At 29.7% G+C, this 12425-nt stretch overlaps 1 protein-coding gene across 1 annotated transcript in view; it reads right to left on the reverse strand.

Annotated features, from left to right (window-relative positions):
* Nucleotides 1–4399: 4399 nt before the first annotated feature.
* Npl4 (nuclear protein localization 4) overlaps nucleotides 4400–12425 on the reverse strand; it is a 29081-nt gene continuing 21055 nt past the window's right edge. The window contains exons 12-15 of the mRNA XM_087163193.1: nucleotides 10886–11059; nucleotides 8185–8301; nucleotides 6320–6431; nucleotides 4400–4913 (exon numbers count right to left, since the gene is read on the reverse strand). Coding sequence (XP_087019319.1) covers nucleotides 4774–4913; nucleotides 6320–6431; nucleotides 8185–8301; nucleotides 10886–11059 — 543 coding nt within the window. The 3' untranslated portion in view covers nucleotides 4400–4773. The remainder of the gene's footprint in view (nucleotides 4914–6319; nucleotides 6432–8184; nucleotides 8302–10885; nucleotides 11060–12425) is intronic.

Genomic DNA, 12425 nt, shown 5'->3' on the forward strand with positions numbered 1-12425 from the left:
AATAGGAATTCTTCTGTTGTGTTCTTAATTTTTGGCCATGGCTCATACCTATTTGAAATACACTAACCCTGTTGCTGCCATCCACCAGACACCGTGACGGTGGCTGCTGATAGAGACAGTACCTACTTTTCTCCTTCAACCCCACATCCCTCAGTATTCGCCTTTATGTTGCGGAGTTTTTATAGTTATATCAATTTATGTGACCTTCTTTATCACTGCCTAATTCAAATGTGTCCTTCTCCTCACCTCTGCCCTAAAAAAAATTTCTCAACCTCAACGGCCTACTCAATGTAAAAGTATTGTGTATCTCAGAGGAATAGACACATATTTATTTTTAATGATTAAAAATGTTTAATTGAAGAATAGTTTAATCCTCAACGCACAGACAGTTTGAAAAAAAAAACGGCCAAAAAAATTCATTTTTTTATGAAAAAAAAAATACACTTAATATTAAAAAACACGTTGTTATTTTCAATTCTCGATTATATTCGAGTGTGAAAAATTACAGCAGCTTAAAATACAACGTTGCTCAAATTATCTCGAGTGAGCACAGTTTGGCCTGTTTACCGCCCTCGAATTTACTCGAGCGTACAGGGGTTGAAATATACTTCAAAAATATTAAACATTAGGGATATTTCGCCCTTATACGTTAGCTTCCTCTCGTACAACTGAAGCAAGTGTGCATGCTCGCGTTTATTTTAGATGCTACGTATCTTTACGTTACGTTGGTGTGATTAACGTTACAAAGACAAACATATACAGGGAATGCATATTAGAAGAAATTTATTAATGAAATTAAAAAATGAATGGTGTAATATTACAACCATTGGTTGATGCAATAGAAAAAATAATTTTATTGGATTTTGTTTAACATTATGATTGTCTACTTGCACTAGTCCCATTAGAAAACCAGAAATATTTTAGTTATTTTAAAATCATATTTATTTTAATTTTACAATTTAGTTAAAAGAAATTTAATTTCAATAATATTTTTGTATTCGGTTATAAATACAGAATTTGTCTGATTTTATTTTGAAGTATGCTTTATTTTATTCCCTTTAAATTACTTAAAGCAAGAAACTTTTACCTTGGTACAAAAGTGTGCAATATTTGTAGCGTTTTTGGATTATTATTATTAGAATCAATTTGATATTTATTTTAACTATTAATAGTAATGAATTTGGTTGAGTACGAAAAATGTAAATAATATTTGCAATATAAAATTGCTGTTATCAAAAATATAGGCTTGGTTTATTGATATCAAAAAAAGCATTACACTGAAATAATACTTTGAAATTATAAATAAGTATTCACAAAAGAAATGCAAGAAATAATCTACCCTCTATCAGAGCCGGCGGATGACATTTTCGCGCTCGAAAAAAGGAGATATTGAAAACGGCATTCTTAAAACTAAAATTTGAAGGGCAAAAAAAAATCTGATTTTTTTTTAATAAATTAAATTGCTTCGCCTGCCACAACGCTGTAGAAAAATTTATTATTTTTATTTTATGGATGGTTGACCGGGAAAAGCTAAGCACAGATGTCGCTAGGAATTAAAATTCGTCATCCGGGTTACTATTTCCGATTGATTTCAGGCCTCAAAATCCATTATTCCTTTACACTAACATTTAATTAAAATTTGTTTAAGATTTGTGTCATCAAATAATTTTAAACCTTCAAAGCGAAAACATAATGAATATGCCACTCAACATTTTGGTACAAAATTAATTCAGTGAAGGATCCCTTTATACATCGTTTAAAAAAAAAATCTATGATATGATTACAGTATTTTTGACTGTAGTGGGTGCGTTTTAAAATCAGATGATGGAGACGGATCAATAGTTGTGAAACTATAAAACTTCACATTACAAGATTTGTTGTTAATCATAAATAAACACTCTTCATCAGCATAAAAAATTGATAATGTAAAGTTGAGTTTACTTTTTTATAAAATGAATGAATCCTTTGAGTAAAGTTAGATCTATCTGAACAATGCATCATGCTATTAGAAGAAGGCTAAATTAGTCTGGAAATAGCATTTTTATGGAAAGTCTTTCTATTGAGTTCTAAAAATATTTCGAGACTGAACTTATTTTTTTGATCAATTTTCACAATTCAGAGTTGTTTATTTGAATTTTCAAAAATTTATAGCTTAATGACTCCAAAATGTACCTTTCTATGATAAGGACTTATAAATTAAATCAATTATCTAGTTTTTTTTTCTCCATCATTTTATAAAGTTATTTTTTACAGCAAACTGGAGAAAAATAACAGCTAACCTTGCACATCTTTTGGACTAAATAATAAACCACTCATTTTTCTACACATTCCTCTACAAATTTTTCACTCCATCATTATTTATTTATTGTCCAATCTCCAAAAATTTCTTTTCTTTTAAAAAAAAAAAAAACTCAATTTAACTTTGGTCGGCATTTCAAAACATCGGGGGAAAATAAAACAAGAAAAATTTAGATACAACAATAGTATGAATTTTGTTTAAGCAAGCAGGTGTTTAAGTTCAATCTCACTTTCATTTCTGAGCTACATCACGATTTGATCATTTTGCAATAATTACAATTAACAATGTTTACTTAAAAATTTAATTCTTATTCAACAGAAAACATTTGTTACATTTTTAAGGAAAAACAGAAATTTTAATATTAAAAACAAATGAAAAAAAAAGATGTTAATTTATGAAACTTAATCTACTGATTTTCCCTCAAGACAGTCCCCAGGACTGAAGAGTGGCACCCATGCTCTCTCTGTCCAGATGTGACTTCAGAAGAATATTAATAGTTATTCACGAGGGGTTAAAAGCTATTCTTCACTTCACGGGTAGTGCGGATATTTGGATCCTTACTGACAGTCGTGGCACAATTCAATTTCCAATAAATCCCGTCTGCGTCATTAGTAACGAATTGAACATAACATTTTTGTGTTTAATGGCACAAAGTCCAAAGGAGGGCATGCTGCACCAAACAATATGATAAAATAGATCCAAACTAAAATGCATGTTACACTTTAATTGTCGTTAAATCCAATTTGATAAAATGGTACTAAAGAAGTGAATAAAATCAGACAAAATGTATGGACATAATATTTAATAAACGAATTATGTAAAACGGTACGAATAGGGTAAAATATTTGTAGAACTGAATAAAATTGGGATTGCGTTAAAACTCTTATATGCAGTTAAAAATATCAATGGCACGTAAAAACGCAAAAATGTTATGATGATAAATGATATCCAACGAATCCTGTATGCAAAAAATGGAACTCCCAAAAAAGGTAAAACGTTAGGGGTTAAAACATGGACAAATTATTAAAATGCGATGAATGGTTAGAGGAATATTGCAAGCATTTCATTGAGGAGGAGGCTCTCCGAACTGTAAATGTAGATGCATTGATAACGAAGTCAAAGACAAACTAATTAAAACAGCCACTGCTGAGACAGAGAAAACTGATCATTCCGTCGGCTTCCCAGACGCAAGTAGCCGTTTTCCTCATATGGAACATTAATTTTTTTTAGCCATTGGGATACCTGATAATCAAGCATCATCGTTAAAAAGAACATTCATTCCTTTTGCAAGTTTATCCACGGGACTATTTTTTATGCCGCCAATGATAAGGATTTGTTTCCTCGTATCACTCTATTTCTAACATTGGATTGTCCTTAGTTAGACGTTAAATCCGTACAGTAAAATATTCTTTTCCTGTTTAACTCAGAGAAAGCGTCTTTAAGGTGACTTCAAATCGTTGCCAAAAACAATGTTCCCATGAATTCTAAACTCATTAAAGTAAGCTTCGTTAAAGGGGCCAAATAAAGGGTGTATCCTGAATTCAAGGAATTGATAGTTATTCCTTAATACTGTCTACAACAACTCCAGAAAGTGGTTTTGCAACCCAGTAATAATATAAAATTTAAAAAGAAAATTAAGAGCTTTGTTAAGGTGACATTTACAGACTTTCTTGGGGAGGACAAGCCTTCTTTCATGCTTCATGAAGGTGTTCATTTTGACATGAATTTTGGGAAAATCGAAGGAGAGGAAATACAGAAAAACTTTTTCTGCAATATAATTCATTAGTAAATTTCTTTTTAATTTTAAAGAAAATATGGAATAATATCTAAGTTAATTATTTAATTAATAATTCTAGAGGTTTTTATAAAAGTAATAGGTCTATTATAAAATAATCCATGTTTTAAAATAACTGTAATTTACACATTTAATTTCTGTAGTTCATTCTTCAATTTTAATCCTTAAAAATAAAAAGAGTGAAAGTATTCTTTTTCTTAATAACACTGCTAAAAGGTTATCATTTAAAAAAGAGAAGAAAAAAAATTGGAATCACTTCATTATTTTTTGATAACAGGCTGAACTGCAAAAAGAAACAATGAATGCATGTTTAAAAAAGTTTTATTTTTATACAACGCGAAAAAAACTATTCAAAATTTTATTTTGAAATGAAACAGTAAAATTCTTTCCATGGACTGAATTTAAGTATAAAAGTAATAACTTCCAAAACAGTAATAATTCTTGCTTGCTTTGACTTAAACCACAATGCTTCTTGACACAACATAATTATCTCACTTTTTTCTTCTTCTTTTAAAGTAAACAAAGGGAACACCACACAGAAAAAGGAAGAGTTTGTGGAAAACAATTAAATAATAAACCCTCCCAGACTGCCAGTTAAAGAGAGAGGCACTGATAAGTCTCTATAGTTATTATTTTACAAACTGTGTGTGAAATATTTATACAAATATATTATGTAATATCACTGTGGGAGACTGCACATCTCGCAAGCTGTGGCCTGAGGTTGGTTGAGGAAAGTACAGAAACGACAGATCCATAACGAACTGTCAGCGTTGGCCGCCGACGTGGGCGTTTCCATCGGACTGTAAGAGTTTTCCGAACCTGAAAAGAACATTTGATATCAATTTGAGACAGGATAAAATGAATTGAGACAGGGTCGATGGATTTAGTACACATAAGACATGCATGCTATGATAAGAATTATTTAAACTAGTAATTAATTCAAGATGACCGAAAGAACTCATGAAAAAAAAAGAAAAGACTTTTTCCTAATTTTTTGAGATTTCATTCCATTTATTTACTCTCCAGATTTTATTGAATACCCATATGAAAACTTTACCACGAGCTTTATGATTCTTTAAAAAAACGAGTGTGATTCCATTTTTGAAATCAGATCGAGCATAGTTCATCTCAAATGTATACCAATACACATATAAATACATATCATTAGAAAATAAACAGAAATAAAATGGTAGAAATATGGTGAAAATTATGTATAAAAGTAACGAGCATGAATATATACGGGTCCACTCTAAATTCAACATTAAATATATTAGTACATCATTAATTTTATTTAATATTTCACAACCGTCGTCGAACAGCCGACCCAATTTTGGGTATACAACTACCAATGTTCAAGTCTGAAGTCTTGCAATTTTGGACCTAATCCAGAGGACAACAGAACTCCGGTATCAAGTATTGGGAGATATTTGTCTTTGTGGAGGGCTTTTAGATAGAACTAACTCGCATTTGTGTTACATGGGAAGGAAAGCCAAGAAAACCTCCCAAGGTTAGCCTGACGGCAAGGGTACTCTCTAACCCTTGATTCGTCTACCACTGAGGATATTTTACGTCAGGGCAGTGGTTGATGCGGAATTCGTATCGACCAGACGTCTGCAGAATTCGAACTCGGTTCACCTCATTGGAAAGAGAACACTCTATCCCCTGAGCCAACAAGGGTCGTACACCATTTATGACATTTTTATGCTTGATGATCACAACATATCAATTTATGATATGCATTTATTACAGTTACAACTTCAGGATAGGCTGATAATCTGCCAAATAGGGTGGAGAAGATTTCTGTTCACTGGAGTAGGTGAAGAGCAGAAACTTCACTCCTACACCATGCCATCATAAACATAATAAATGGGAAGCAATCATTCTCTAACTTGACAAACATTGGAAGCTGTTGGTGATCAGATGGACCCCTCTAGACTTCCAATGATATCGATTACTGCAACATTTTTCAAAGCATCTAATAGATAGATGAACTGTAAATCATTTAGTGTCATTTAAAAACACAGAATTTAAATGAAAAGATAAGGCAAGAAGAAAGACGTATTTGAATTTGTAACTATTATCAAACTAAATTTGTCATCAAATCTATGTGTCTAGCCTCTAATTCTTAATAATTACAGAAACAAACATTTTAGTTTTAAAAAAAAATCTCTAAATCCCGTTTCAAATTTCAATTAAAAGTTTTGAAATGTCATCATCATACAAACCTTGGCTGTCCAGTAGCTGTTCGGCCGTTGCCCAGGGCACACGCTTAGACCATTCATTGGCTTTTTCCTTATCTTTAGTTTTTATAGCTATCAATAGATCACCCAGATCATCCTACAAAGATTAAAACAAAAAGTCATAATGAGTGCACTGCAAGCTTCCAATAAATCTTATTGATACAGAATATTATAAAACACAGAAAATTTGTAATAATTAATTCTAAGATAGAATAGCTTGCCTTAACCTTGGTCAAGCACCCAGCTCCATTTTTAGGACTATCTCTTAACGACCATAGCCACATAATAAACATAATGTTCAGGCGAATTTGGACCACACTTGACCTGTCTATAGACTCTCTCCGAGCTTCCACTCCATAGTCAACAAAAGGACTTCGAGCCATGACAGATTAAATACGTACTATGCTGTGTACGCATGCCAGTCGTTCAGCCGGCTGCCCGAATAGGACTTAAAACTCTCAGCTTTCCAATAGGCGGTGAGCTTGCGCTACCGGAGCGCTATCAAATCGTATCGGAGTAAATTGCTCTTGTGTAATATTATGATGAGTTATATACCATAACAAAGTGGGAACAAACATTCAGAAGTAAAAAAATTCTCTGACTTTAGATTGATATTTTCAGACAGACTATTACATTTCCCTGATTTTTATAGCCAATGATAAGATGGTTTTATTTAGTTAATGCAAATAGATTTTTTTAAATTTTTTTTATTTAACATTTAAGTTATATCTTATTTTTAAATACATAATACATGATTAGTACTAAGCATTAATATATAGTACAAGTGTTTATACAATATAATTAACAAAATTATCTGACTTTACCCAGATATTTTCAGGCTGACTTTATTAAATTTCCCTGATTTTTATAGTCAATGATAAGATGGTTTTACTTAGATAATGCTAATAGAATTTTTAAATTTTTTTTTATTTAACATTTCTGCTATACATTATTTTCAAACACAAAATACATGGTTAGTACAAAGCATTAATATATAGCATTAGTGTTTATACCATATAATTAACACTTAAAATGACATTTTTCATAATATTTCTTTTTTTAAAAAAATAGAATAAACTTTCAGGTATTTTAAACTTGAATTAATTAATTTTCCTCAACTTTCAGTTAAACTCCCTGAGTGTTCCACAAATTTTCCGGATAGATAAAATTATCTTGACTCTTCCAAATTCCCTAGAAATGTAAAAAACTATTTTTGTGGTTATTTCGCATTTTAATTTCTTGTTTCACATACTTCATTTTGGAATCATTATTTTAAGACCATTCAATATTTTTCTGTTTTTATATTCTAGGACAATTTCTTATTTTTACTTTGACAAAATCACAAGCACTTTTTGGATATAGATGTGCGTAGGCAAACTATAACTTCAGTAGATTATTTATCAATAGGTATTTATCCCTACCATTGGTTAATATTCGAAATCAGAGTATTTATACTTTTCAGTCATTTTTGAAGCATATAACCATGATTTGCCTTGTCTATAACACAGAGAATAGTATAAATATCTTCAATTTATGAACATACAGTTACAACTTAAAGTATAACAGTTACAGGTGAAATAATTCAAAAGATAATAACTACTCAGATGTATAGCTATATTTTTTGGGCATTGCTACAATGAAAAAAAAAATACAAAAATGTTTGCGTTTAATATAAACAGGCTGATATTATAATGAAATAATTCATATTCAGGGATAGGTATTCTAGTTCTACAATATTTAATGCTACACATTTATTTAAAAAAAATCATATAGGTAATGAATAAAGAAAAAAAAGTAAATAAATAAAATAAATCTTATACATTTATATCTAAAGATAGATGGTAACACACCTTAAGAGGTAAAACCTCCATTGTTGCAATGTAACCCAGCAGGTGAAAATCTGACATAGCTTCAAGAAATTGATCTGGCTTAAACTGCCTTAAATATTTGAAGAGTTGATTGAAATCCTGCAATAAAAAATATTACTTATCAAAAATAGTTTAAAATCTAAAATATTAGTATATGTTTTTACAGGTGCATCTAGTTAACAATATTACAAGAAATGTTTACTCTTTAAAATTTAAGTAATTTCTTCGTTTATATTTTGATTCATTAATCAAAACAAAACCTGTTCTCGCAGTTAGTAATTCACATCTGACATTTTAGTTCTAATTTTAGATCAAAAAATGCAATAATTATCATAATAAGTTCTTCCCTTAAAGAAATATGAAATCTTGTGGGACACATCTCACAAAGTATTATAGCTTGTTACAATTGTTGAATTATTCCTTGTAACACATATGATGGGAATTACCACATCATACACATATGATGGATTTTTTCCTTTAAAAACCCAAACATTTAAGGCAAATCAAATCGTTTTCAATTGTATTCTGATGCTTTGCCTACTATTAAAATGATTTATTTTAAATTGGTAATTTTGCCAGTATTCTAAAATCCTCACCACAAAACAGCTGGAACAAAGAGGCGTCACACATGAACTTTAAAATCATTTATATGTAGTGATGAAGAAAATATTATCAAATAAATAAAAAAATAATACATTAAAACATTAACTTAGCTACCACTAGAATATATTTTTACAGAAAGCATACAAAAATTCACTACAGCCTGAAATGATTAAAATCTCTGCACATATAAACATTAGGGTTTGATACTTCGATATACTTCAGTTTTTTTTTCTTCTTTATTTCAAGGTTTTTATGCCCGATGTAATCAATTGTTAAGAACCAATGTCTCTGTGCTCTTATCTCACAAATATAAGGTTGGTAAGTAATATTTTTCACTACTGAAATTTATTTTAATGAAACACTAGCTGAATACCCATTCTTCGCCAGGGGTGAATAAAAATACAAGAATCAATAAATCAGTACTGAGAAACACTCTGAAGTCAAACTCAAAATTGAAAGGAATATACAGACACAATGAAAGAGTTTTATTAAAGAACCAGGCAACTATAGAACTAGAGGTATTCATGAATCAATGAAAATAACATTAAGTGGTTGCAACAGTATTGGTATCTTTAATGTAACAGAATTGTTTTTGCTTTTAATTTAATCTTAACTAATAAATACTGGTTTTAAGTATGTTTGAGTCGTTCTACACAAGGCAGTGGTAAATAAAAGAAGACAAAGATTTATTAGTCTAGCTTACTAATAAAGTGGTAATAAAACAATTTGAAGATCAGTTCTTTTCTTCTTAACCTGATTATAGCCTCTTAGAAGATTTTTCCACTAAGCTCTTCAATTAATAAAGCAAAATTATTTACTTTTTTATTTATCATTAATTGTTGTATTTCCCAGTGGCTTTATGTTATTAAGTTGAGCAAAACACGTCCATACACTTTGTTTTTTTAGCACATAACTGTTTTTTATTTCAACTAATACATATTACCTATAGTATTTAAGTATTGGTGTCAACAATGATACGGTGAATAATGATCCCAAAACAAATACGCATCTTTTCTCCAATAACTTTGCCTCCCAGTAGATAGTTTTTTTTATTATTTCAATTAATACATATTATCAACATTAATTAAGCATCATTGTCATCAATATTATAGGGATTTTTTATGGTTCCCCTAAACAGATGAGTACCTTTACTCCTTTAATTTTACCTTTTAGTACAAAGCTTATTTCTTTTATTTCAGTATACATATATTACCTAAATGAATCATTGGCTTCAATAAGAGTATGGTGATTTTTTACCTTTCTCGTACTTGAATTAGTACCAATTTTCCATTAATTTTGTTTTTAAATACATAAGTAATTTTTTCAAGTCAGTTAACGTGAATTTTAAATTATTTACTTTTATACAACTCATTTTAAAAGAATTACTATAAATAAAAGAAGCATGCGGTATAAGGTAACCTTAGAAATATTAATCTAGTGACGTAGTCGACATGTGTCTTATTCATTGAATTTATCTGGCATAGCAAATAAAAAATAATTAAAAATTAAAACACACCAATAAACTTTATTTTGCTTACTGGTGTTATCTTTAAAATATTTGAAAAATTGATATGACTATACTTAAATTTGATACAATGGCTAACATTTAACCAATAAGAAAATTCCATTTCATTTTTCACTCACCCTCCTCGAACAGTTCGTCGCAGAACGTCCTAATGTCAACAGTGACCTTCTTCGTGCTTTGAACTATCTATATGCCAAATTTCATTGCTATCACTCCTATGGTTTAGGAGTGTATTAAGGACATACAGATACACATTCATTTATATTACGCGCATTTGTTTTAGCTGTGGCATATTTAATTAAAATAATTATTATTCTCAAATATAAGTGCATTATAGATTAGGTCATTTTTTTTTGTTGAGAGTCAAATTCAGGAAAAAAGATAAGTTCCCAAATAATGATTTCATTTGAGACAGCAGTTATTAGTGTATATGTCGAGCCTCGAACTTTCAAAGCAATTTAGGAAAACAAAACAAAAAAAAAGGGAAAAAAAACTGTTTACTTATAAAAATCACTGCAAATATAAAAATACAAGGCAATAATAATTCTACAGTACCTGCACGTGGCTTTCTATCATGCGGTTTTCAACGGGGAATTCTTTAATTGAGGGATCTACAAAGAAAGTGTATTGAGGTTCACTGGGAGAGGAGACTGGAACATCGACTAACAGGTACTCAATGGGAAGTGGCCGTGCTAATTGAGTGATTTCATTCCCATACGAATCTTTCATCTAAAAACAGAATCACCGAGAAATTTCAGTGTTGACAACATAAATATAGAAGATTTTAAAAAAAGTAATACAGAACTTTTATTACTCAAACACTTATAATTCAAAGTTTTGATAATTCAAACGAAACCTGCAAGGGATCTACCAGCTTTAACTTAGAATTTTTTTATACTAATCCGAGTTTGATAAGAGGATTTTTTTGTTAATTTGAAAGAACTTTTATTTTCCAAACAAACATTTTACCTTATAAATTGATTACTTCAAGAAAAGTAAAAAACATTCTAAAAAGCTTTCGAATTCCAAAACAATACTCAGTCGATTACACAGAGGTAGAAAGTAACAAACAACTAAATTTAGACTAGACTAAATTTTTTTCACTTTTATATTATTTTGAGGACTTCTTTATTTCTTTATGATGTATTTAGTGTTCTGTTATTTAGTTATTTAGTGGTGCAAAATGCGAAACCAAAAAAGTAATAGATTCTGTTCAAAACAAAAAATTTAAGTTATTAACTTTGTCATTGTTCTTCTATAATAAAATTAAAATTGTGTATAAATTTACTTAAAGAGATAAAACATTACATTTGAGTATTTTAAGGAGGCTATTTCATATAACCTTAAGCTTTTGCTTTTATTTTTATTGTTTTTGTCTGAAGGAGAAACAATATAGTAATATCCCATAAAAAAAAGTTTTTTTTTTTAAATGAATTTTGTAATGACTGTGATAAATGCTAATTATAACATTTCTTTTAAAATCTTATTGTACACATTTTAATCTTCTTTTCATGATGCTATATTACTTAAACTTTTACATAAGACAACCCAAGAAAATGAATTAAAATAAAGACATAACGTAAAGCTTATTTTCTAACACAACTTACCTTACTAAATAAGAGAACTTAACAAAATACATTACAACTATAGTGTTGACTATAGAAAAATACCAGAGTTTAAGGTGCCACATAAGAGAAATATACATATACAGTTGAACCTGTTTATCTCGAAAACCTCTATATCTCAAAATTTATAAAATTCCTTACATTTATTGTCTAAAATCAGTGTATTTTCCATGTTAATGTCAAAATTTTATTTTTTCAAAACCTCAGTTTCTCGAATTTCTAATAATGGAGCACAAATGTCAAAACTTTATCAGTAGAACGTGCAGACAGAGATGAATTTCGTGAACCCACAGGAATGAATAGGTTGGGAGCGTCTCTTGGAATTTCAATCACTATCCATGCACTTCCTTACAATGATTCTCTCAGTAAGTGAGGGGTTGATAAGTAAGACAGAGTGACCATCAGGGGTAAGTTTTTCTACATAGATAAAAAAGCTAGGAATAGAAATTCATTTTTGCCTCAAAATTACA

This window comes from Parasteatoda tepidariorum, chromosome 5 (genome assembly GCF_982258835.1).
Source record: "Parasteatoda tepidariorum strain Cologne lab strain chromosome 5, Ptep-v5.0, whole genome shotgun sequence".
Lineage (NCBI taxonomy): Eukaryota > Metazoa > Arthropoda > Arachnida > Araneae > Theridiidae > Parasteatoda > Parasteatoda tepidariorum.